Consider the following 23,582-nt stretch of genomic DNA (forward strand, 5'->3'; position numbering starts at 1 on the left):
AACAGGCAGATGGGATTCTGTATAATATGTTATCTGAAGACTTCCTTAAGAAGATAACAGAGGAACAGGAGTAGATATTTAGTTTATCAAGCCTCATCCACCGTATTATTAGACCATGGCGGAGCTGTAACTTAATGCCATTTCCCTTCCCTCTCATCCTTGATACCTCTAACCAAATAGCCAAATATTTCAGTTAAACCATCATCTGCAACATTTTAGGACAGTGAATTCTACATTCCACTATTCTCTGTGTTTTCCGATTTCACCCTAAACTAGTTTGTCTCTAATTGTAAGATTATTTTCTTGTTCTGCATTCCCCTATCAGAGGAAAACTTTTGTATCTACTTCGTCAAATCCTTTCATTGTTTCAAACACCGCAATCACTTTACTGATGGTTTTATCAAAACAAGCTTTCTGTTTTTATACAAACATGAGAGCATGTGGGACTGTGAAAAGCATATCTCTGTATCTCACATAATCCCCAAACCACTTTGCCATCAACAATTTATCATATTCTTTCTTGAAAGTGCCGACATTATTTACCTCTACTACCTTGTTGGCAAGCTGTTCCCATGTTATCTACCCTATGCATAAAGTTAGTCTATTTTCCAGAATACAATAGTGCACATGTAGCTTTCTGAGAAATGTGACAGGTTCCGATAGGTGCACAGTTTGGACCTGTGGCATACAGATGAATAGCTTTCCATTCTACCATTTCTGACAATGGAACTAATTGTGGTGATTTGTAAAAGATTTCTAAATTTAGAATCTTACATGTACCTGAATGTGTTTTGTTCTGACCTATTGGAATAGAATGCATTTATATTTACTGTATACAAATTTATTTGTAAAAATAGAAACCGAGGTACCATCTGCATATCCAGGTGGATGTTAAAGATCCCATTAGAACTATTCAAAAACAGAAGGAAGTTTCTCCTGGTGTCCTGGCCAACAATCCCCCACCCCCCAAACAAAAATTGGTCACTCACTCCATGGGTGTTTGTGGGACATTGCAGTGTGCAAATTGGCTGAACTGAATGCAAAGCTATAGTTCACAATCTTTATACATATAGATACCAATAAATATTTCTCACACTTTAATTCAAATAAGTGTTCCTCATCTAATTGTGGTTACTAAGCTGAAGTAACTGCCTTGTAAATGCTATTGAGCATAGTCAATATAATATTGCTGTCTTTTTTCAAGTAGAGTACAGTATATTATAAAAAACTGAATCTACATTATCCTCAGTCTAACTCTGACTCAAATATTATTGTTTTGCTTATGAGCATATACACCTATTTTATAATTGGATACTTAATATTCTTCCAGTATTATATGTTGTAAAAGATTAACATAACCTTGTAAAACGAACATTTTTAAATTGTGAATTCAAATGTAATAAAATTGTGAAAGTTGCACACATTCATGAACATTGCAAAAAAAAAACACTTGTGCAAGAAGACGAACCTGCAGTGAGTGTAAACTAAAACAAATGCTGCCTCCAGGACCTAAAATCAAAGTTGAGTCGGGCATCTCAAGAAAAAAATTGACACATTTTGAAAAAAATAACAGCACAAAAATGCTTGCATCTTCCAGTCACAAATTGGAATTAATGGCAGACATAGTTAAAGAATGGGTTTAAACTTGTGGTCTTTAATAAATTCATTATAATAATCCCATCAAGTGTGGAATAGGACACTGCAAATGTTCACTCTACTAAATCCAGATGTTTTAACAATAATAATAAAAATAATCCAACAAATCATTAAAACATCTCAAAGAAGCTTCACAGGACTTTTCTTGTAAAGTGTAGTGACTGTGAATTAGTAGGTTGTATTTGTCCTGATTAAATTGTGGTCTAATTTGTAGATGGGTTAAGCATGAATACTGAGGAAATCACATGTAGCCTTAATCATTTATCCGATAACCAGTTAATGGACCATCTGCTTTGGACATTCCTTATCCATAGAGCTGTTTGGGTATCTTCTGATCTTTTATCGTTAAGGATTTATTTCAATTTTATACACTTACAGAAATCTTATTCTCCCTTTCTTGATTTGGTTTAATGACCCCCATCCCATCGCTTCCTTCCCCACCCTGACGTTGATTTACTTTCTTCACCAGATCCTGCCAGAGTGAAGCTGGAGATGTTTCTAGTCTTAATGATCTGGAGATGAAAATCCTGTTTCCCATACATTTAGTTCACAGTGAGAGATTGTATTGAGTTCTAGTCAAGTAAAACACGTGTGATCAAGTTCCATTTCCCTCCCCTATCTCCCACTACTTATACACATCGTCCAATGTTATCCCCAAGGTAATAGCTCACTCCTCTGCCTCCTTCCATTAGTGTTAATGGGCACTAACACCAGCATTTCTACCGTTCACTTTAAGGAACTCTAAAATATGAAGCCTAAAGTTGCTGAAAATATTATTCAGCTTAATTCCACTGTGACTGCAGTAAACAATTAAGATGCCATTGATTTGCCAAACATACAAGGCCACAGATTTGTTTTTATCCTCTATTACTTTTCCAGGAAAAAAAGCTGCATTGCCCCACTTGATTCATCTGGATATCTATAGGATATCAGTACACTGCTTGTGTTTTTTTAACTCCACAACTATTTCAGTTTGACTGTACCTTATCTAAGTAAACAAGAGTGACACCTCAGACTCTTTAAATCCTGTGTAGTGCCCAAAGGTTAAGTAGAATGTTGCTACCCTATAACAGCAGACTGATGACAAGTATAATCTGTAACACCAAGCACTGACGTGTACAATATCAACCACTTGAATGTTCAGCAGTGAGCTGGACTGTCCAGCTAACTCATTATTATCCTATGGGGGTTTCAGTACTCCCAAAGGAGCTCAGTAAGTCAAAGAAAATCCATACCTACTGGCTAAACAGTAGCCAGAAGGCTGACTAGAAATATTGATTTTCTTTCTAGGTCATTTAGATGGTATTTAATGGTGGAGCAATGCTGAAGTACTGTGCATTTTGTTGCCAAGATTTCCTTTTTTTATGGGAGGTTTAAGGATGCAAGCACCATAAACTGTCTTCTTACCTGCACATAATCACCACTTTGAAGGACCTGTGGCCATTTCTACAGCAGGTTACAAGTGGAAACTCCTGAATGGATTAGTTTATCTTTATTTGAAAATAGTAAGGCTCATACAGAGTCCAAGAGAAGTTGCAGTTTGTAAAGAATGTTGTAGAGAATGTTAAACTAAGAGGAGCTAATGGAGTAAGAGATTCTAACAGAGAGAGTGTCAAACTGAAGATGCTAGTTGGCACTGCATTTCAAAATTGGGCTCTACTCAGAATATTGGGGTAAAATAACGTTGCACGATGTGATCATTTCGTTGGGAGTTAAGCCACTATCTCAGGAATTGAGGCTCAAAACGCTATGCTCGGGCAAATTAAAAATTAAATTAAAAAGTGACGAGTAGCTTTAACCTTTTTGATATTAATGACGTTGGGGCAGAGGGGGTCCTGCAGCACAACTTGCAAGCTGATATTTCCTGTGATTAAATGACTAGTAATAATGATCACATCACATGTTACAATGTTTTATCCCATACAGCCCAAGGTAATGTTTCTGGAGAGGACTGGTCAGATCTGTACAGTCGTGTTGTGTCTGCTGCTGTGCCTAGGTCTGTTATTTCAGCTACCTCTATTTCTGCTGTTCTGGTCCCTCCTTCCTTATTGAGGAGATGCTATTGATAGCACTGTTCAACATTTTGCCAGGTGGACAATAATACTCCCCAACCATGTGACAGGAAATGTAAAGTGGACCATTGTCAACTGGCTGATTGAGAAATATTATACATTATGCCTTTTGCGTGTGATTTATGAAAGACATATCTTTAGTCTCAATTCTGGTTATTTTAATGGTTATACAAAGAACAGTCAATGATCCCCTCAACTTGTTATCTGAACAGTTTATCCAGCACTTTCGTCATTTTCCTAGATCGTTTTTTTTTGTACTGCGCAAGATTATCAACCATTTCTTCCCCTTCAGACATTACTCAAAATATATTTCCTACCTAGAAGGTATTGTGACTCCCTTCACAGCTCGGTTGGTAAAGGCACTATTTCATGTGACCTGAATTGTATAGAACATAAAAGTTACAGTTTTAATTCCCAGGGAGGGGGAGGAGATGAGGGTCAGGATTCCTTCCATTTATCATAGAGGTACCTCTGCCGGATTGTGTGAGTGTACCTGGTGAGGACAGTTTAGTATTAGCAATGATAACTCCATGGGTTTACTTACAAAAAACTGTTCCCTGTGGATCTGTACATTTAAACAGAAGAGGAGAGAAAGTGGAAAGAAGGAATTAATCAACTAATTTATATTCATTTCTTTCAGAATGAAGAACAAATTCTGGTATTTTGAATTTGGCACATCTGAAACCTTCTCTGCCACTTGCAAGAAACTGAACGAGTCTGTGGAGCTGGAGGTAAGATGGAGAAATGAGCAGTGTCTCAATCTTAACTGACCCTCAAACCTTACGCCATGGAAGACCTCATTCCCCATTTAGATTGAAGATTTAAAATGATAGCAATGAAAGAGTTCAGAGGCCTGCAATTTCACTAAGTATTAACTGTAGAACCATTGTGTCTTGACATTTCCGATCATGCTAAATCGTGAAGCTTTTTTTCAAAACTCCAGTCTTCATTTAGAAGCTAGTTTTGTACAGTTTTTTAAAAAAAGTTTCCAAATTATGATTGGATTTAAGAATCTGCCACAATTGTTTGTATTCTTAGATTTGAATCCAAAATATTCGTGCAGGCAAATACTGTGTAGAATTTTCTGCTTCATGAATGATACTTTGGTAATAGCAGTCTTCACTATTCAGTCATTGTAATTGCAATATATAAACTGTGTGATATATAGATAAATATATATTTATATATATATTGGAATATAGTTGGTAATTTAACCTACACTGACTGACATTTAATAAACAGCTTGAGCATGACCTTAAAACTGGCAAGGAAAAAAAAAAAATGCTTCATTTATAATAAAAAAAGGGGTATTTTTTAATCTGCCATAGCAGCAACAACAATAGCATCTTGCATATGCATAGAACCCTTCACATGGGGTAGTGTCTCGGAGCACTTATTCATCAGGAGAAACAAATAGTAAATATTATTTTGTGTAAAGATGTCAGTCTGGCACTGTTGATAGCACTCTAGCTGCAATTTTGCTGAGATTTAAGCTCCATGTCAGGATTTAAACTCACGTAGTCTCGGCTGATACACCAATACAATGCTGGGATGTATTGCATTGTTGGATGTGTCATCCTTCGGAACCTGACGCAACCTAGGCATCAGGTTCGTCCCCAATTATTCTTCTTCCCCACATCTGGTCCCTCACCAGCACTGCTTTCTTCCACCTCCGACACACAACATATCTGTGACCAGGGCTCCCTCTGCCTCCTTGTCCTCCTGGACCTCTCCGCTGCTTTCAACACAGTCGATCATGCCATCCTCCTCCACCGCGTTTCCTCTGTCATCCACCTCAGTGGGACCGCACTCGCCTGGTTCGAGTCCTACCTCAAAAACCGCCAGCAGTACATCTGCACAAACAGCTTCTCCTCCTGCTCTCACCCGGTTACCTGTGGGGTACCCCAAGGATCTATCCTTGGTCCCCTCCTCTTTCTGATCTACATGCTCCCTCTTGGGGATGTCAGCCGAAGACATGGGGTACATTTCTACATGTATGAGGACGACACCCAACTCTATTTTTCCTCACTTTGCCACCCCCAGTCCCCTGATGTTCTGTCAGCCTGCCTGTCAGACCACAGGAGCTGGATGAGTGCAAATTTTCTTCAGCTGAACATTGACAAGATGAAACCCATACTCTTTGGCTCTCGTCAACGTCTAAAATCTCACGGTTCTCACCTCCTCCACCTACCCGATCTCCGCCTAAAACTCTCCGAACCCGTACGCAAACTAGGCGTCAGGTTCAACCCCCAATTATCCTTCCTCCCCCACATCCGATCCCTCACCAGCACCGCTTTCTTCCACCTCCGACGCATTGCCCGTCTCCGCCAATAGCTCTCTCCAAAAGCTGTTGAAACCCTGGTCCATACCTTTGTCACCTCTCGGCTGGACTATTCAAATGCCCTCCTCGCCAGTCTCCCCTCCACTATCATCCATAAAATCCAGATTATTAAAACTCTGCCGCCCGCATTCTCACCACACCAAACCCCGCTCCCCGATTACCCCAGTCCTCGCCAGACTGCACTGGCTGCCTGTCCCAGAGAGGATCAACTTCAAGATCCTCACCCTTGTCTTCAAATACCTCCACTCCTCTGCACCCCCTCTACCTCTCTGGCCTCCTCTCTCCTCAAAATAGTGCCCGTTGCCTTCGTTCCTCTGGGTCTGGCCTTCTCCTCGTCCGCCGAGTCCTCCGCTCCACCCTCGGCGGCCGTGCCTTCAGCCACTATGCCCCGAAGCTCTGGAACTCCCTTCCTCCTACTTCGCCTCGCTTCCTCTCCTCCTATTTTCAGGTCTCTGCTGAAGACCTTTCTTTTCGACCACACCTTTGGTCACCTTCCTCCCCCTCCCCCTGGCTCGGCCCTGGGATCCGTTATTGTGAAGCGCTCTGAGACGCTGTCTGGTGTGGAGGGCGCTATATAAATCCAAGTTGTTGTTGTTGTTGTTGTTGAGACATTAAACCAATGTTCCATCTACATGTTCAGGGGGACGTTAAATATCCCATGGCACTGCTCTAGAAGAGAGGGCTTCTTCATTCCCCCAAATAAGATTGGTTATTCACGTTATGGCTGTTTGTCGGACATTGCTGTGCATAAATGGGCTGTTACATTCACCTACAAATAGAATCACTCCACTTCACAGTAAAATCCTGTGAAACACTCTGAAACATCTTCCCAACATGAAAGGCAATATACCAAATATCAATGCAAGGAAAGGAAGCGTTTGTTTTAAAAGCTAAAATAGTTTCAAAGATTTCAACTAGTTATTCACTAGTCTCATCAGGAGTGACCAATGCTTTAAATAGACTTCAAATAAAATGAACCAAACCTTACCACAAATGATGCACTCCAACAGAATCGAATGCTATTTTATAACAGCGGGGGGTGGTGGGTGGGGAAATAGAGATAATGTCTGCAGCACTGAATTGTTGTAAGGAAATTCCCAAGAATGAGTTGAAGGAAAATCTAGGGAAGAAAAGTAGGTATTATAGACTTGCTTTTTATTTTTCCAATATTCTCTTAGTGAATGTTATTAACAGTGCTGCTTCTTCAGCTGATAATGTGTCCAATACATCCTCAGTCTTCAAAGTGTGAAGGTAGGCTTAGTGAAATAATTACAGCAGAAACTACCTGCTGAGCCTAATATTGGGTGTTAATGGAAGTCCTACCCATCAACTTCTATTGTACAATACTCTTTTTATTTAAGTCATCACTGTTAGTTTAGGAGACTCCAGACCCTTTTAAATTAACCACAGGGAGACCTTGAAGGCGTTAGATTGCATATTTATTATACCTTGCATGAGACATGCTTAAATATGTATAAAGATGGCTCTGACATAAATTAGTTAGAATTCAAATGCTATTCACCATATTTTGCGATGGACCCCCTTCTGTTCGACAATTCTCCTCTGTCAAAGATCAAATTATTTTAATTTAGCTTGAAAATTATATGATAGTACGGCTGCTTTCTGGGAATTCCCTGCAGTTAATTGACTTTTGTTGTTCCTGCTACTTGTCAACGTAAAAGATATAATATGCATGCAAATAAGGTTAAAAATATATGTGTTGCCAATTATACAGTCTTTTCTAGCCTGACAAGCCCCAGACTAGGACAGTGGGAGTCCTGACATAGGTTACGCATATCATTTGTTGAGGCCACTGTGTATTTACCTAGGTGTGGTTCCCAGAATGAAATAATGCAGTTTTAATTGACCTTCAGCACATTTGTGAAATATTTAATTGAACCTAGAATAATGGTAAAATAAAGTATACCATGAAGGTGTTAAGCTTTTGCAGTATTATTTTTTTTATTTTGCGATGACTGAAAATTGATTGTATATTTTGCGATTTCACCCACAAATGACATTTTCAAAGAGAGATGCGCAATTGGCTGCAGCATTTTGTCCACAAAATCTACAGTTAATTCAGTTTACAGTATATTTTGTGAAATGCTTTGAGACGTCTCGACGATGTGATAAGGTGCTATATCAAATGCAAGGATTATTACTAGTAGTAGTAGTAATATTTTCTATCAAGGATTTTGTCCCATCAGATTCAGCCAGAAAATAAATCTGAGACCTTGTTGGCTGTACAAATATTGCCGTACCTTATTTAGTAAAGAGAACACTACTTTTTGATACTCAATTTAGTTATGATATTATTAGGAATTAATTCAGTTCTCACTTTGCTATTGAGTCAAAACAGCATTTGTGTTTTTTTAAAAAAAAGAAAAATGTTTTAGTGTAAAATGGATAGAGATTTAAAAGTTATCTGTTTGAAACCTTTCATTGCTTCTGCCTGAAGGCTGCTTCAATCGACCAACAAAACTGATGCAGCTTAAAAAAAAGCAACTGGAGACCTGTTTCCCAATGCTGCTCAATGATCAGCCCAGCAGGGATATGACAACAACAACAACAAGATTCCATTTATAAAGCGCCTTTCACGTCAGGAGGACGTCCCAAGGCGCTGCACAGTTGGGTCATGACCCGAGCAGGGGGGAAATGGTCAGGGTGAGGGGAGGGAAGGGAGGGAGCGAGGAGGGGGGAAATGGTCAGGGTGAGGGGAGGGAAGGGAGGGAGCGAGGAGGGGGAAGAGAGTCGAGAGGGGAGCTGAAGGCACGGTCAAAGAGAGACAATAGCTCATGTTACTAGTGCTTGTACTTTCCCCTATGGTAGGGTGACCATACATCCCCAATTTCTGGGAACAGTCCCCAGATGAGTTATTGTCTCTGGCTAAATTTGACCTGGCCCTGTCTTGAGTTCATTTAAAAACTGAGCAAGAACAACATAAAATTAGACTAAACGTTTAAAACTGATACTATATATCACAACATTTGGTCACCCTGCTCAAGGTTTAATGTGTGGGGAAATCTGAGAACAAACGTTTGTGCTGTGCCATGACTTCTCACACTGCTCTCCAGACTTGCTCTTTCTTAGTTATTTTTACTTTTTTTTAAGAAATCCTCTTTTATTTCCCCTCTACCGCTCTTGCTATAAGACTCATGCTGGACTATGGCTTCAAGGCATCAGCTTGGTATCAAGTGTACCACAACTGTTGACCATATCACTGGGAGAATAGTTACTCAATCAAATACATTGTGGGTTTTTTCAGGGGTTGACTTTTTGATTTCACTGATTTTCTACTCATCTGAATATGAACCAAATACAAGGAATATTCCCGTTCTCTGAAGGACTATATTCTTTGAACTAGGTATTAAGAAGTGTTTATGAAATGACTTTCAGTCCTATCTCCGCTTCTCTCCCCTCAACCCCCTCCTTTCCACAGGCACTACAACACTGGTTATATAGAATTCCTTTGCTTAAAAAAAGTTCAAATAAATTTGTTTTAGACACAATCCTTCAAAACAACTTTGCTTTTCAAAATTCACTTGATCTCAAGCTTCTAGAAATACCCACTCCAGCTTCTGCCGATTGAGAATCAAAGTTTTTCTTTCTTAAATAGCTTCTGAATTCTGGCCTCAGTCACCCTTCCTGGTAACACTTTCAAGACATTAATTGCCTTCTGAGTAAAGAAGTACTTCCTGGTGACTGTCCTAAAATTACCCATCTGAATCTGTTCCTCTTGTCCAGATGTCTCGTGTCTCCAAACCTATTGTTCCTGGGTTACTTCCTTCATCCCATTTAGCATCTTGAATGCCTCTCCAAGATTCTCACCAAAATATTCTCTCTGACAACTATAATTAACATTAATGTAGTGCTTTTCACATCAGAAGGATGCCTCAAAGTATTTCATACAGCCTGATTCGAAGCCTGAGTTGGGGAGGGAGTTAAGGGGGAGGGAAAAATGGCCAGTTAGCACTGCTGAAGGTAAATCTTGTCTTCACTCCATGAGACACTCTTGGAACAGCTTGGAAAAAGATAACACAGCTCTGTGTGTTCTGATCTGGACAGAATTCTAATTATAGTACCTTGCGTTTTCCTCTATCACCAAGCACTCTTTTATGTGCCGACTATACTTTTATTAAACAGCTGATTTGTTTTCTTGGATTCAAAAATAAAGCATGGGAAGTACAGTGTGCACAGAGGGCATTTGGCATAGGTGGAAACCAAATCCCTGCTATGATTATTACTGTAAACCAATAATCCTTGTAGGATTAGGGTTTACAAATTAACACTCAGCAGATACTCCATCATTGCTTGTTGGAAGCTTCAATCTTACACAAAGTACATTTAAAAAGAAATGACCGAGATATGCCCACTGCTTTATCCGCGAGCTCTACTGCAGTACAATTGTTTTGTTGCTCGCTCGCCTCCCAAATGCCACAGACTTTCTCTTTAACGTTTCTGTTCCTCTCCTGAAGATAAAGGAGTAGAAGCGCCTTGCCACAAGTCAAGTAGGTGTTACCCCTGGATGACACAACCAGAGAGTTTGCCAGAGTCGGTTGGAAATCATAGTGCTTGAGCTTCCTTCTGTCACTCGTCCATGATGGACCCCTGCAGAAGCAGTAAAGCAGGTGGAGAAATGACTTATTTTTGCCAAATGTTCAATATCTTGTGTGCATGATAATAATAACCTGCCAGCTGGTCAATTTTGTTGACTCATTCATGTGACAATTCTCGCTGATGATATATTTCAGCTCCAGAAAGCTCTGCTCTCTCTTTGTCTTGTTCTTGTGACCAGTCAATGGGTTACCCGTTCAGAAACTCTGGGACAAATGTTTATTTTATTGTGCCTCTTTTCATATTTCCTTTTAACATGTATGAATGGAAGTTGACAGGAAAAGAAAAGATTACTTCCCCTCTACCTACTTTTGCATCCAATAGATTTGGAGGCATTCCCTTGTAATTTGGCATTGCAGTGGCACATGCCCCAGTGCCAGCACAATAAAAATCCTGCTAAGACTTGGAGCTGGTAGGAGACCTGCCAACATATGCAGTTTGTGGCTTTTGTTCTGTTCTTGAATCTCTCAAAACAAGGGCATTCAATGACTCTACTGACCTGAAGTCACTGGTTTTGCTGGCGGAAAAGTATTGTAAAAATATAATAAATCAATATTGCTCCAGCACTTTGAGACATCCTCCCAATATACAAGGCAGTATATAAATGCAAATTGTATTGTATAATTTTTTTTTCTTCTGGGCCAAGCAGTTTGATCTCAGCTGAGAGCAATAGTTAAGGGTTCAGCAATTGCCCTTGAAGAGGCAACTTGGGCCTTCAAGATTCAGCTCCGGGGGTATAGCAAAAGAGCATGTAAATGGCACTGAAAAGATTGCTCTCGAGAGAACAGGCACAGACATGATGGGATGATCATTGAATATATTCAAGACTGAGATCGATAGATTTTTAAAACCTAAACGGATTAAGAGATATGGGGATAGAGCAGGTAAATGGAATTAGGTTAGAAGATCAGCCATGATCTTATTAAATGGCAGGGCAGGCTTGAGGGGCCGAATGGCCTACTCCTGCTCCTATTTCTTATGTTCTTATGAATGCCCTTTTTCTGTGCTGTAAATTTCTATGGTTCGAGCATCATCTTTGGGTTGGAAATGGTAAAATCAGTCTATGATCTCACTCCTTGATCTTTCTCCAGTGACCTCTGCTGGAAATGATGTCTGGGGATATGTCAGGTGAGGATAGGATTGGGCTGTGCCTGAGGTTCCCTTTGTGGTCAAATAATCTGGTAACACTAATGTGGCAGCCAATTTGTGCACAGCAAAGTCCCACAAACAGCTGTGAAGTGAATGACCAATTATATTTGCTGGATTGTTGGCAGGACTATGGGAAAAACACTCTTTTCGAATGATGCAATGTGAACTTTAATGCCCATCTAAAAAGGCAGATGGGGCCTTGGTTTAACATCTCATCTGAAGGACAGCACCTCCAACAGTGCAGTACACTGCAGCACTGCAATGGAGTGTCAGCTTACCCTATATGAGTTCCAAGTCCTGAAGTGGGGCTTGAATCTACAATCATCTGATTCGCAGGTGAAAGTGCCACCAACTGACACAGCATTAATGTGTGGAACGAGGAAAGGTCATTTCCCACATTAGATGAAGCAGACTTTGTGGAACTTGAACTGACCAAAGTTCTCTAGCACACTCAGTCTTCAAAGGAAACCGATTGTTCAGAGAGAAAACCTTCAAGAAGATAAAACTGAAACTATTCCTTATCTCCCAAAAATAAATCAAGACAAAATTCTTTCAGGCTAGAACCATGCATTATTCAACCCTTACCACCTGTACTCTATAGATGACATATCAATCATCCCAACAGGACCTGGACCACAGTATGTACTCTGTGTTCATCGATCTCTGTACTTGTGACTTAATCAGATATTTGTACCGTGCATTAATAAAGGAATCATTTAGCACAATGTAAACTATTCCTTCTTGCTTTTCCTTCAGTGCTAATTTTACATCCTCTCGAATGAAATTTGGAACTCAGGTCTTTTTAATAACCGCAGAAAATTGGGCTTCTAAGCTGAAACCATATTTAAGAACTTTTCACAATTCTGTGTGAATTTAATTTTTTTAGTGACCTAACAGGATAAGACTGAACATAATTTCAGTTGAGTTTTTATTCTATGTGTGCACCACTCTGTGAGGTCAAAATTTTTTTGATTCTTTTTCCAGGTTGATGGTATTTTGCTGGATTTGAGTAATATTTCCCTGGAAGGCATTGCTGTGTTGAACATACCAAGCATACATGGAGGATCAAACCTTTGGGGCGAGAGCAAAAAAAGACGGAGTTATCATCGAGCCAGTAAAAAGGCACCAGATAAACGGGGCACAGTTTTAGATGCTAAAGAGCTGAAGTTCTGTGCTCAAGGTAAGACTCTCTACAGTCTGTGCTATAAGAATATTTTAAAATCAATACATGAAGCCAGTTCTCTTGTACAATAGTAACATTCATTTATCTGTCCCCAAAACTCTGCGAACATATTGAACACAAATATGTTTCTTCAACAGAAGTAGTGACCTTGTCTTTAGCTTACCCCAGAATATTATGAATTAAGAAAAAAATCTGTTGGTTCATCCGTTACTCTTCATTAGTTCTTTGTTGCAACATTTTCCCATTAAAAGATGGGTGTTTTTGCAAAGCCAGAATTTTCTCTCAGTGCCAATGTATCGTGATACAAATAGTGCACGGCAGCATCAGAAATACAGCATTTGATCTGCAATGAGGTATTTTAACAGAATACAAATGCCAAGACACTGGACTCAAAAAGCAGCTTGATGCTGTGATGGGACAACGGTAGGATGTGTATTCTGAAGGGATGAGATGGACCAAAGGGCTACCTTCATTAAAGGTGCTAAATAAGTGTAAATTTGTGTCTTCTTCATAGAATTATACAGCACAAAAGGAGGCCATTCGGTGCATCGTGTCTTGTATTAGATGACGAGATAAATGTATTGAAGAAACCTTTTGGGAAATTGAGTAGATGGGTAGATGAGATGGATCAATGGTGGACTCTTATCTGAAATTGTTGGGACTATTCACATATCTTCTGCTCCATCAGTGTAGTCCTCTGTACTTGACATTTTAGCACCAGCAGAAATGTGGGCAAATATGGAGTAGATCTGGGTAATTTGTACATAATTGTATGTAACCAAGCTTCCAATGAACCTACTAAAAGGATCCAACCGGAAGGGACATGAATACTAATGCTTTCCTCATTTCAACATGTTCTCTGGGGAATTTGGATCTTTTTATCTTGATTAGAGACTTCCCATACTACATCTTCACTTGAAACACAATAGGTGAGTCTGCAGCTGGCTTCAAGAATGAATCCTTTGTTGCCTGAAGGATACTGGACAGCTTATCAAGTCGAAAAGGTGATTTTCACAAACAATCTTCATGGCAATCCACATAGGAGGAGGCAGTTGAAAACCTGCCACAGGCACTGGTCAATGATAGAATTCCTGCTGGGAATGACTTGTTTAGACAATTGCATCTGCAAATAAAAAGATACAGTTCATACGTTGTGTTTGTCAAAGGAAATATGCACTGAGTCAGGAGCACACCTTGAACAAGAGTTTTCTGCCTGAGGCAGCTGCTGGAAAGAGAGGCCCTTCTCTTAATTCCTCCTTTTCTTCATCTGGAAAGATGGAGAATTCTGCTTCAAAATCAATCACTCTCTCTGAGTGAATTGGCTGGAGTCTACATCCCTCAGGCACTGCATGAAACTGAAGCTGTGCAGGACTCTCTGACACTGACCAGAGTCAATACCCTGTGGCATGACTCAGTATGATTCAATGACTGGGGAAAAGCGACAATTGAAGATGATTAGCAAAGGGGAGGGGAGGGGGGGAATTAGGAGGAATGTATTTACACAGAGTTTAGGATGTGGCATGCCCTTCTGGGTATGGTGTTTGAGGCATATTTCATATTTCTTGTGGCGTCCTGGAGCTCAGTGCCTTCCAAGCGAGACACCTGGGTTCATTGCAGGCAGGGCGAAACCTTGGGCAAATTTCCTTACTCCACACGCCTAATAATAATCCCTCCAAAACAAAACAATAATAAATTGGTCATTTTCAATCCACGACTGTTTGTGGGACACTGCTGCGTGCAATTGGCTGCCGCGTTTCGCCCACAAATATACAGTCAATTCACTTTACAGTCTAGTTGAGACGTCGAGAAGACGTGAAAAGCTCTATATCAAATGCAAGGATTATTATTATTGTTAACTTTTGACAGGAGACAAGAAAGATATCTTAAAAAGCAATGTGCAGGAAAAAAGGATAGGTAAATGGGACTGAATGGGTTGCTTTTTCAAAGAACCAACACATACATGATGGGCTGAGTGGCTTTTATCTGTGCTATAATTTTCTATGCTACTAAGTATTGCGAAAGGAATCATGTGATTGCCTGTAGTGTCTCTCTGTAGGAGATGACTGACTGATCTTCAATTACGAGTAGTATTAATGTGACCCTTGCCTTCCAGGAATGGGAGGTTAACCAGGTTTGTAATTAATTGGACATTCAGAACAGACAGACAGGAAAATGAATAGGAGAAAATGTCAGAAAAAAAGGGTTAAACAAGTCATTTAAACCAAGCAACCCTTATCAGGTGAACATAGAGGAACGGTCCACTACTGTTGCCAAATTATTGCCAATATAATGTTGTATGTGTACAGGGTGGGTTGGGATGCGAAAAGTGAGTCAAATGTCTTCTTGCACACATGTGGCACTAAATGATTTTAAAAGCCAGCACAAGTGAATCCAAATTGTCTGAATCAGTAAAGAGCTCAGCAACAATGGACTTGACTGAGGCGCAATCCCTGAAGAGCTATTTAATGAGATCTGTGTGCTCAAGGCTTGCTCTGCTGCCAGTACTTGCACAGCTCCTCTTGAGCAGAAGGTGTGACTACATCGGCAGTGAGCTGTTGTGCGAGAGCCCAAGTCTGCTCAGCATGATCCCATCAGCAGGGACTCATCTGATCTCTATTCAAGCCACGTTCAGTTTTTCATGTGATAAAAGCACACTTCCTGCTTGTGTTTTTGCTTAATATGACAAATGTACAGTTAACAATATTGGAAAATATGTTTTCGTATAATTAACAGATAATAGTTGTGCATTACTGAAAAAAAATCACAAATGCTGTTTGAAGCATCTTTCAGTTCTGGCAGGGAAGGACTTTGCTATTCGTTTGCTAAGTTTAGCATATTTACTACTGTACTAATTCAGTGTTTACTGCACTAGGTGAGTCTATTCCACATACTAAGAACTTGAATCATAAAGAAGTTGAGCATAAATAAGTTAATTCCTGTTGTGAAGTTAAACTTGTGGCTTTCTCAGTGTATAATCACATTAGCTACTTTTATGCAATGTACCCCTTTTACATCCAACTTACTGCTTTATTTTTCTATTTGAAAAAACATGATATTTTTTGAGTTTTGATGTAGCACCGGGTGTCGGTGAAGGGCTGGAAATCCTGCTAAAATGTAAGTAGTGAATAAGACATTTTAAACCAAGAAAGTACTGTAGCATTTGTAATGGTAGAGTGTCCCAGGAGCAGAGCAAGTGAACCGTGTAAAAAGCGATGTCAGCACAGGCTAACCTGTACATTAACTCCACTACTGCTGGTATAGGTTCAGGTTCAGTACAGGCAACGATTGCACTGCTGCATGGTGTACGTCTCTGGCATTAGTTAATTTTTCCTCACTTTTCTCCTTCTCTTTCCTCTCCTGAAGTTAATAACTCCTGCTGGGTTCACAGTTCCATGCTCCCGGCAGTCATCCAGTACCTCATCACAGTGAGCCACAGCAGGATATTCTACCTCGTGGAGCATCTCGACTGAGCCCACACCTCCCTCCCCTGATGTCCACTCACATGCACATGGGAAGCAGGAGCCCTGATTCATGTGTTCACTCCTGGGCCAGGGACATTGATTGAGACCAATTATCGAGCTCCCACTGCTACCCCACTAAGCTCAGACAGCTCAATAGAGCACACGCTCTGATCGGTGCAGAAGCACATCAGACAGTGCAGTTACCCACTGAATCACTGGGTGAACTCCATAAGGTGATTATCCGTGGACTAGCAAACCCTGCATTGTCTGGGATCGTGGCACATTCTCCCAACCTGAAAGGTGCTATATGAATGCAAACTTGTTATCACACAGAGGCACAAACCATTAATGGTATTACATCAAATTAACCATGAAACACTAAAATCAATCCGATGGTAACTTCACGATTAGGTGGAATGAGAACATTTCGTCCAAAACGCTCAAGGGTTTGACCATGATAACCGTCATCTCTCCCCTCCCCACCCCCTTCGGCTCCCATGCCTAGCCAGCAGTGTGAAGCACTTTGAGACATCCTCCCGATGTGAAGGACACCGTATAAATGTACATAAATCAACATTTTGCTTTGATGTGATTGATATATTGACCTGCACCTCACTGGGATGTTGAGATGTGGGACCCCATTCCTTTGCATTGCAAAAACAGGGTAGGGCCGGGGCAGGTGATATCTATGCCATTGTTGTGATTTCAGTGTTCAATTGCTCCCCTTCATTTTATTTTGGTCCTCAACATTTGATTTCCAGTTTTGTTGCATGATTTGTACTCTTTGCCTACAAACTACACAGTCACTACACCTTATAGTAAAACCTGTGAAGTGCTTTAAGATAGTCCCCTGTTATAAGGTGCTATACCAAATATTATTTCTACTAGTGTGAGGGCTTTTACCCTAACTGTGACTCAATGTACCTTGTAAACTTTAGATCAACCAGTTTTTCCCTGAACGTACTCAGTTCTGAATATGGTCTTAAGGAATCCTGGTGAAGAAAGGGACAATACTATTTACATCTATCTAGCTTGACAGTACTGGATGGGCACCCAAGCTGTGGGTGGAAGCTGAGGGGGGATGGGAAGGAGAATGATGCCTCATAGTCATAGAGGTACATTTTGAGATGAGCCTTGAATGTGGGAAGAAAAGGGAACAAATCAGAGGGTCTCTGGGATAGAGTTCGAGAGAGTGAGGCAAAATTGTGGCAGAGGACACAAAGTAAGCCGATGTTCCCTGAACAAAAGGAGCAGCCAAAATGATCAATCTTTAGTGCCCACAATAGTTCACTCTTGTTTTACAATAGGATAAACATGGTAAAGATTTCTAGAAAGCGATCAAACCTTTTAGCCAAATAAAATCAGTTCATTGATTTCACTTTTATTAAAACCATTCTGTTTAATGCAGTGTTAAAGTTCTTTGACAGCTAGTACTGAAGTTAATTTTCATCGAAACTCTCCCTTTTCCCCAAACCCCACTCACACCCCGAATCTGTCTGGAACATCCAAGACCTTCCCATGTTCGAATGTTTCCTCCCTAGAGCCCTGAAGGGTTGCTTTTATTTTTAAAACCAAACTGTCTAGCAGTTTGCAATGATGTTTTCTTGGAAAAACAAAACAAAAGTAATGTGTAATGCCTTGGAGCTCTACCTTCTCTCAGTGACATGATCATTATTTGATAAGTGGTTTTAAAAAAAGTGCAGGTGAGAATTAGAATGGATTTTTTTTAATGGAACTTGCTGAGGCCAAGTCTGATATCCAGGTCAGCATAAACTGAAAGGAGTATTAATCTAAACAGGATTGTGCACGATGACACCTTACAGCCTTAAAGGTACAATCTGTTTTTTTCCTACAGTAAATTACATTTATAGTTTAAGCCGCACGTGTAATACGAGTTATTTCAAAAGTTTTGCCTTGGTTTCAGCTTGGCTCATTTGGAAGTATTCTCGACTGGATCGCAACCATTATAGGTTCAAGTCCAAGATTGGAACTTGTGCCCACAGTCAAGGCTTGTAGTGCTGGGTGGAATAATGTATCTCTTCCTTGTGAAGCACTCTGAGACGCCATTCACGTGCACAAAGTTATATAAATAGAAGATGTTGTATTGTTGGCGAGGATATGGTTCAGATGAGGCATCCTTGCCTGCCTGTTCACAAATGGATTCTAAAAGAGAAGGGAATTTTTTCTGGTATCTTGGCCAGAATTCTTCCATATAAAATTGGTCTTTCACTTCACAGCAGGTTGACAGAACTTGCTATATGCAAAATATCTCTATAAATCCTATAACCCTTGCATTTGATAGAGCGCCTTATCACATCTTCAAGATGTCTCAAAGCGCTTCACAGAATATACTGTAAAGTGAATTGACTGTATATTTTGTGGACAAAATGTGGCAACCAATTGTACATCTCTCTTTACCTGCAAGAAAATGTCATTATGCTTCACAATAACTGCTCTAAAGCCTTTGACGATGTTACTCCATAATAAGACATTATAGAAATGTAAGTTCCTTATGTATTGGTGAGTTATTATGTATTTTCACTTGTAACCTGAGATTAGTGTTGGCGTTAGCATTCTTGGCTCTAGTCAGAAGGTTGCAGGTTCAAGCCCCACATCAGGACCTGAGCTCATATTCTAGGCTGATATACTCCAATGCTGGGGGTGCACTGCATTTTTAGAGGTGCTGTCAGATAAGATGATAACCACAATCCCATCTGCCTATTAAAGATCCCATGACACTGTTCAAAAAGGATTTACTTCCAATGTCCTGGCCAGGAATTCTCCTAAAAAAAATCTGTCATTCACCTCATGGCTGTCTGTTGGGTGTTGCTGTAAGCTTTGAAATATTTCACTAATGATAATTACCACATCACAAGTTTATTTTTTTATCCACACTCTTATGACTCTTTGTTAAAGTGAGAATGAATATAGCCATGTAAATGCCAAATATGATCCGACAAATGAAGCATTTATATTCTTCATCTTTCCGATTTTCCAAATCAGCTTGCTTTAAAACAGCTGTAGAGGAAGATTGAGTGCACCACTGGAGATGATGTTCATATTTAGCTTACCTGAGGCCACAACTGGCATGATAGTGTGAAATAAGTGTTAGGGGTGCCAAGAATCTGCCATATTGAGGTGATGTGCCTATCGCTGTATTAATTGAACACATTCACTATAATCATAAATTATTTTGGTCTTTTCATACATTAACTATGTGTTAAAATATTCAGTGCAGTGCCAGGTTTAATGTACACATTATTTTGATTATAACACACATGCAAGTAAGCCAAATGTACAGTTGTGTAAAAACACAATATAACAACAACTTGCACTTATATAGCACCCTCCACACAGGGTAGTGTCTCAGAGCGCTTAACAGTTACTGTGAGGCCTTGTAAGAAAATAAAGAGATATAAATGTATTGGTTATGTTGAGGCCTCAAGAAAGAAAAAGGAGCAATGAATTATTAAATGAATATCTAACTTGTGGTATTTCTTAACAGATCCTTTAATAAGCAATTAGTTGCTAAATGAGAACTGTAGTAACTGGATGCCGACATGTAGGAATTCCAATTTGATGAGCTATACTCAATCAAAGGAATCTTATTAAGAAATGCCGCAAAATAGATCTCCAATTTAGTCATAATATTCACCTCGTCTGATATTGCACCTTATCACATTGTTGAAACATCTCAAAGAGTTTCATAAGATTTACTGTTAAGTAATTCATATTTGTGTATTAGTAGGTAAACAGCAGCCACTATGCACACAGCCATGTCCCACAAACAACCTCAAAGTGAGCAATTGATTTTATAAGGGGTTTGTTGGCGAGGATGTCAGAAGGAACTGCATTTTCTTTAAAAGTAGTTCCACTGAGTCTTTCATGCTACCTGAACAGACAGATGGGACCTTGGTTTAATGTTTCTTTCAAAGGATGGTTTTCAAGTTTACCATCTGTATCCAGCTACAGATTTGATTTTTACTTAGCGAAACACACAATAAACTCAATTAGATCTCTATTGCTGCCAATAACAACTTGCATTTATATAGTGCCCTTCACGCGGGGAAGAATCTCAGTGCGCTGATTCCTAACGAACAGAGAATTCACAGGTGATCACAGGTCTTTATTTGAATCAAGTTATATAACAGATAAGATATATATCTTCGCAAAGCTGGTGAAGATAATATTTAGCTTGAATCCTGAAATATATAGAAGGGGAGTAAATCAGTATACCTAAACACATTTCATGAATGAAGTTTATCAACAGAGACAGAAAATGTAATTAAATGTGTTCCTAAAACCAGATCTCAATGCCCATTTGGGGAGTGAACAGTCCAACTTCTGGACTGTTGTTTCCTCAGAAACCTCTGCAGATTCAGAATCAGCACCATGTTTATTTTAAATCTGATGAGGATCAGGAACTCATTTTATTGCTGAAGGTGCCAGTGTTTCAACACTGCTTCACCAGATCCAAGATTAAAATCAAGCCATTATATCCCAGATAGTACTTAATCATCTTTGTGTATCAACCAGGTGAGATCCATTTCTTTATATGTGGAATCTAAACTGGGTTAGCTGCTTGGAATAATTTGCTTTCAATCAAGCCATTTGCTCGGGTTCACTGTTGTATTGGGATCACATTTTTGCTTTTTTTTAAAAAACACATATATATAAAATCTGAAAGAAGTGACAATATTTTGAGATACAATGAGAAATTATCAGAACAAAGTATCTAATATAGTCAGTGTATTTTGCCTTTAATGTAACTGTAAATATGATCAAATTAATTGACGTGTATAATGACAAGGGCTGGGGAGAGCTATAGAACAGTCGGGGTTTGTGCAATTGCAGGTGATACTATGAAAGCATCCCATTTAGATGTTCTCACAAGTTGCCAAATTAATGTCGTCTGTGCTATTCTGTTAACAGGCAAGCAGAAGGAATTACACTTGGAGAAATTTTGTTTCCCTTTATAGTGGCACTTTCTAGCACCGTAACATCGCCAGACTGTGAGCTGATGGCTCATCACACTAAAGTGTGAAGAAAGCAATGTGCTACTGTACAATTGGGACATTACTGGCACATAAACCTCTTCATTACCATAATTATGGCACAGGATAGAACAAAGTATAATGGGCATTATCCTGATTTCCCTCAGTCAAAATTATAAAATAGCTTCATTAATATACTATCCACCAATGCTGTTTGATAGGGGTACACGGTTCATTTTGAAAGCTCAGTAGCTCATCAGTCAATGACCGTCTTTAGAAGTAATGATGGCTAATTGTACTCTATTGACATAGCCACATATCATGACATTTTATTGCTCTTTAGAAGTGGCAGGGACTGGCTGTGTATCATTACTCTGCAGGTATAAATAGTAACGTGCAGTCAGATGGAGGAATAAATGTGCAGCAGACTCTGATTTTTGATTCCCTGATCTTTACTAACTCTGTACCAGATTGCATACATTGATTATTGCGACTGCAATAAATTAACATTGCCACCTTTGGCAATAGAGCAGTCTCCAGTCAAAGGTTAGACTTTTTTTCTTTTGAGACTCGAGACAAAAAGGAAGAAAAGATCAAATTACATTGCTTACTGATTATTGCCTCCTGACTTGAATTCGTACTTCTACCAGACAGCTGCAACACCACAGCATTCACTTTACTGGTGTCTGCTGTGTGTTGAACAAGGTCATCATTCAGTGATTCTGATCTCTTGAACTTTACACACTCGGGAGAGGGGGAAAGAATTAGAAGCTGTTAGGGGGTGAATGCTTTTCAACTGCATTGCAATTGACTATAGTGCTGCAATTGGCCCAGTACCTCTGGGATAGGAAAGGGTTAATTCATTATAATAATAATCATGATCATAATCCTTGCATATAATATAGTGCCTTTCACATCAAGACTTCTCAAATCACTTTACAGGAATTAGTGTAGTGTATTTTATAGGTGAAAGCACCAGACAATTTGCATACAGCAAATGTTCCATAGATAGTCGTGAAGTGAATGACTATCCCACCTACATATGGAAATTCTAGAGATATTTATTGGAATGGAATGCCCACTCTCCCTGGAGGGATGAATCCTGCTGGCCTTCCGGAGAATATTAGGCACAGGTTAGAAAAAGCTTGGGGACCCCAGAGTGTGTGTTGGGGTACTGCTGGAGTCTAACCAGCTAAACTGAACAGCTTGCCTTCAGAAAATGAGGGTAGGATATTAAAAAGTTGAATAAATTCCTGACTAGATTCCTACAGAAAACATTCTGACTCAGTTTTGACAAATATCTACAATATTCTTTGAACAGTTCATTTAATTCAGAAAATAACAAAAACTGATTGGAGTTAATCAAATGTAATCACGAAATTAAGCAATGCCATTGCATATCCCAGGCATTTACACTGATGAAAATGACAATAATTTGTATTTATACGGCGTCCTTAATGCAAGATAGGGTCTTGGACCACTGAATAGGTCAAATGACAACCCGTAATGGCAGAGAAAGATTAAAATTATTAACAGTACAAAGCCTCCAGCAGCTAGTACACAGTCCTTTGACTTGCTTGTAGCTTCTTCAACTTCAAAATTTCAATATCTACTTTATATCTCTTCTAGTCATTAATTTACTGTATCCCATCGATTATTCTTTATCCTCAATGGTAGCAGTTTCTTACATCACAGTGTTGTAAAACTGGTCTTGGATGTCATACAGTCTGAAAGGTAGGGCAGGGAATTGTTGACTGAGTTTAGGATTGGCCATGGAAATTGTCTTATTCAACTTCCTATCTTACTGAGAGTTGTGCACAGCAGAATTCTATTTCATGCAAGTGGAACAATTGCCTTATGTGGCTTTTAAACTGTTCTTTCCTGTACTTTCATGTAATGTACCTTGAGCTGCAGAATAAGAATTTAGCTGCCATTGGACAGAAAATAATAAAGTTGGAGATAAATGTTTGATGGACAGACAATTGTAGAAGGGATAAGAAAAGAAGCCAGAGCAGATGAAAGATTAGTTAAATTAATTTACTTTCAAAGAGGTATTGTGTTTAATTGTCAAGCTGAGGTCCTGTCTGATCAGGTGGACGTTAAAGATCCCAT

The 23,582-nt window shown here is 39.5% G+C and overlaps 1 protein-coding gene across 1 annotated transcript in view; it reads left to right on the forward strand.

Moving 5' to 3' along the window:
* dgkb (diacylglycerol kinase, beta) overlaps positions 1-23,582 on the forward strand; it is a 302,801-nt gene that overhangs the window by 222,120 nt on the left and 57,099 nt on the right. Inside the window, exons 21-22 of the mRNA XM_042332421.1 lie at positions 4,369-4,459; positions 12,817-13,012. Of these exons, the coding sequence (XP_042188355.1) occupies positions 4,369-4,459; positions 12,817-13,012 (287 nt within the window). The remainder of the gene's footprint in view (positions 1-4,368; positions 4,460-12,816; positions 13,013-23,582) is intronic.

Source organism: Callorhinchus milii, unplaced genomic scaffold, assembly GCF_018977255.1.
Source record: "Callorhinchus milii isolate IMCB2004 unplaced genomic scaffold, IMCB_Cmil_1.0 Scaffold2, whole genome shotgun sequence".
In the NCBI taxonomy this organism is placed as follows: domain Eukaryota; kingdom Metazoa; phylum Chordata; class Chondrichthyes; order Chimaeriformes; family Callorhinchidae; genus Callorhinchus; species Callorhinchus milii.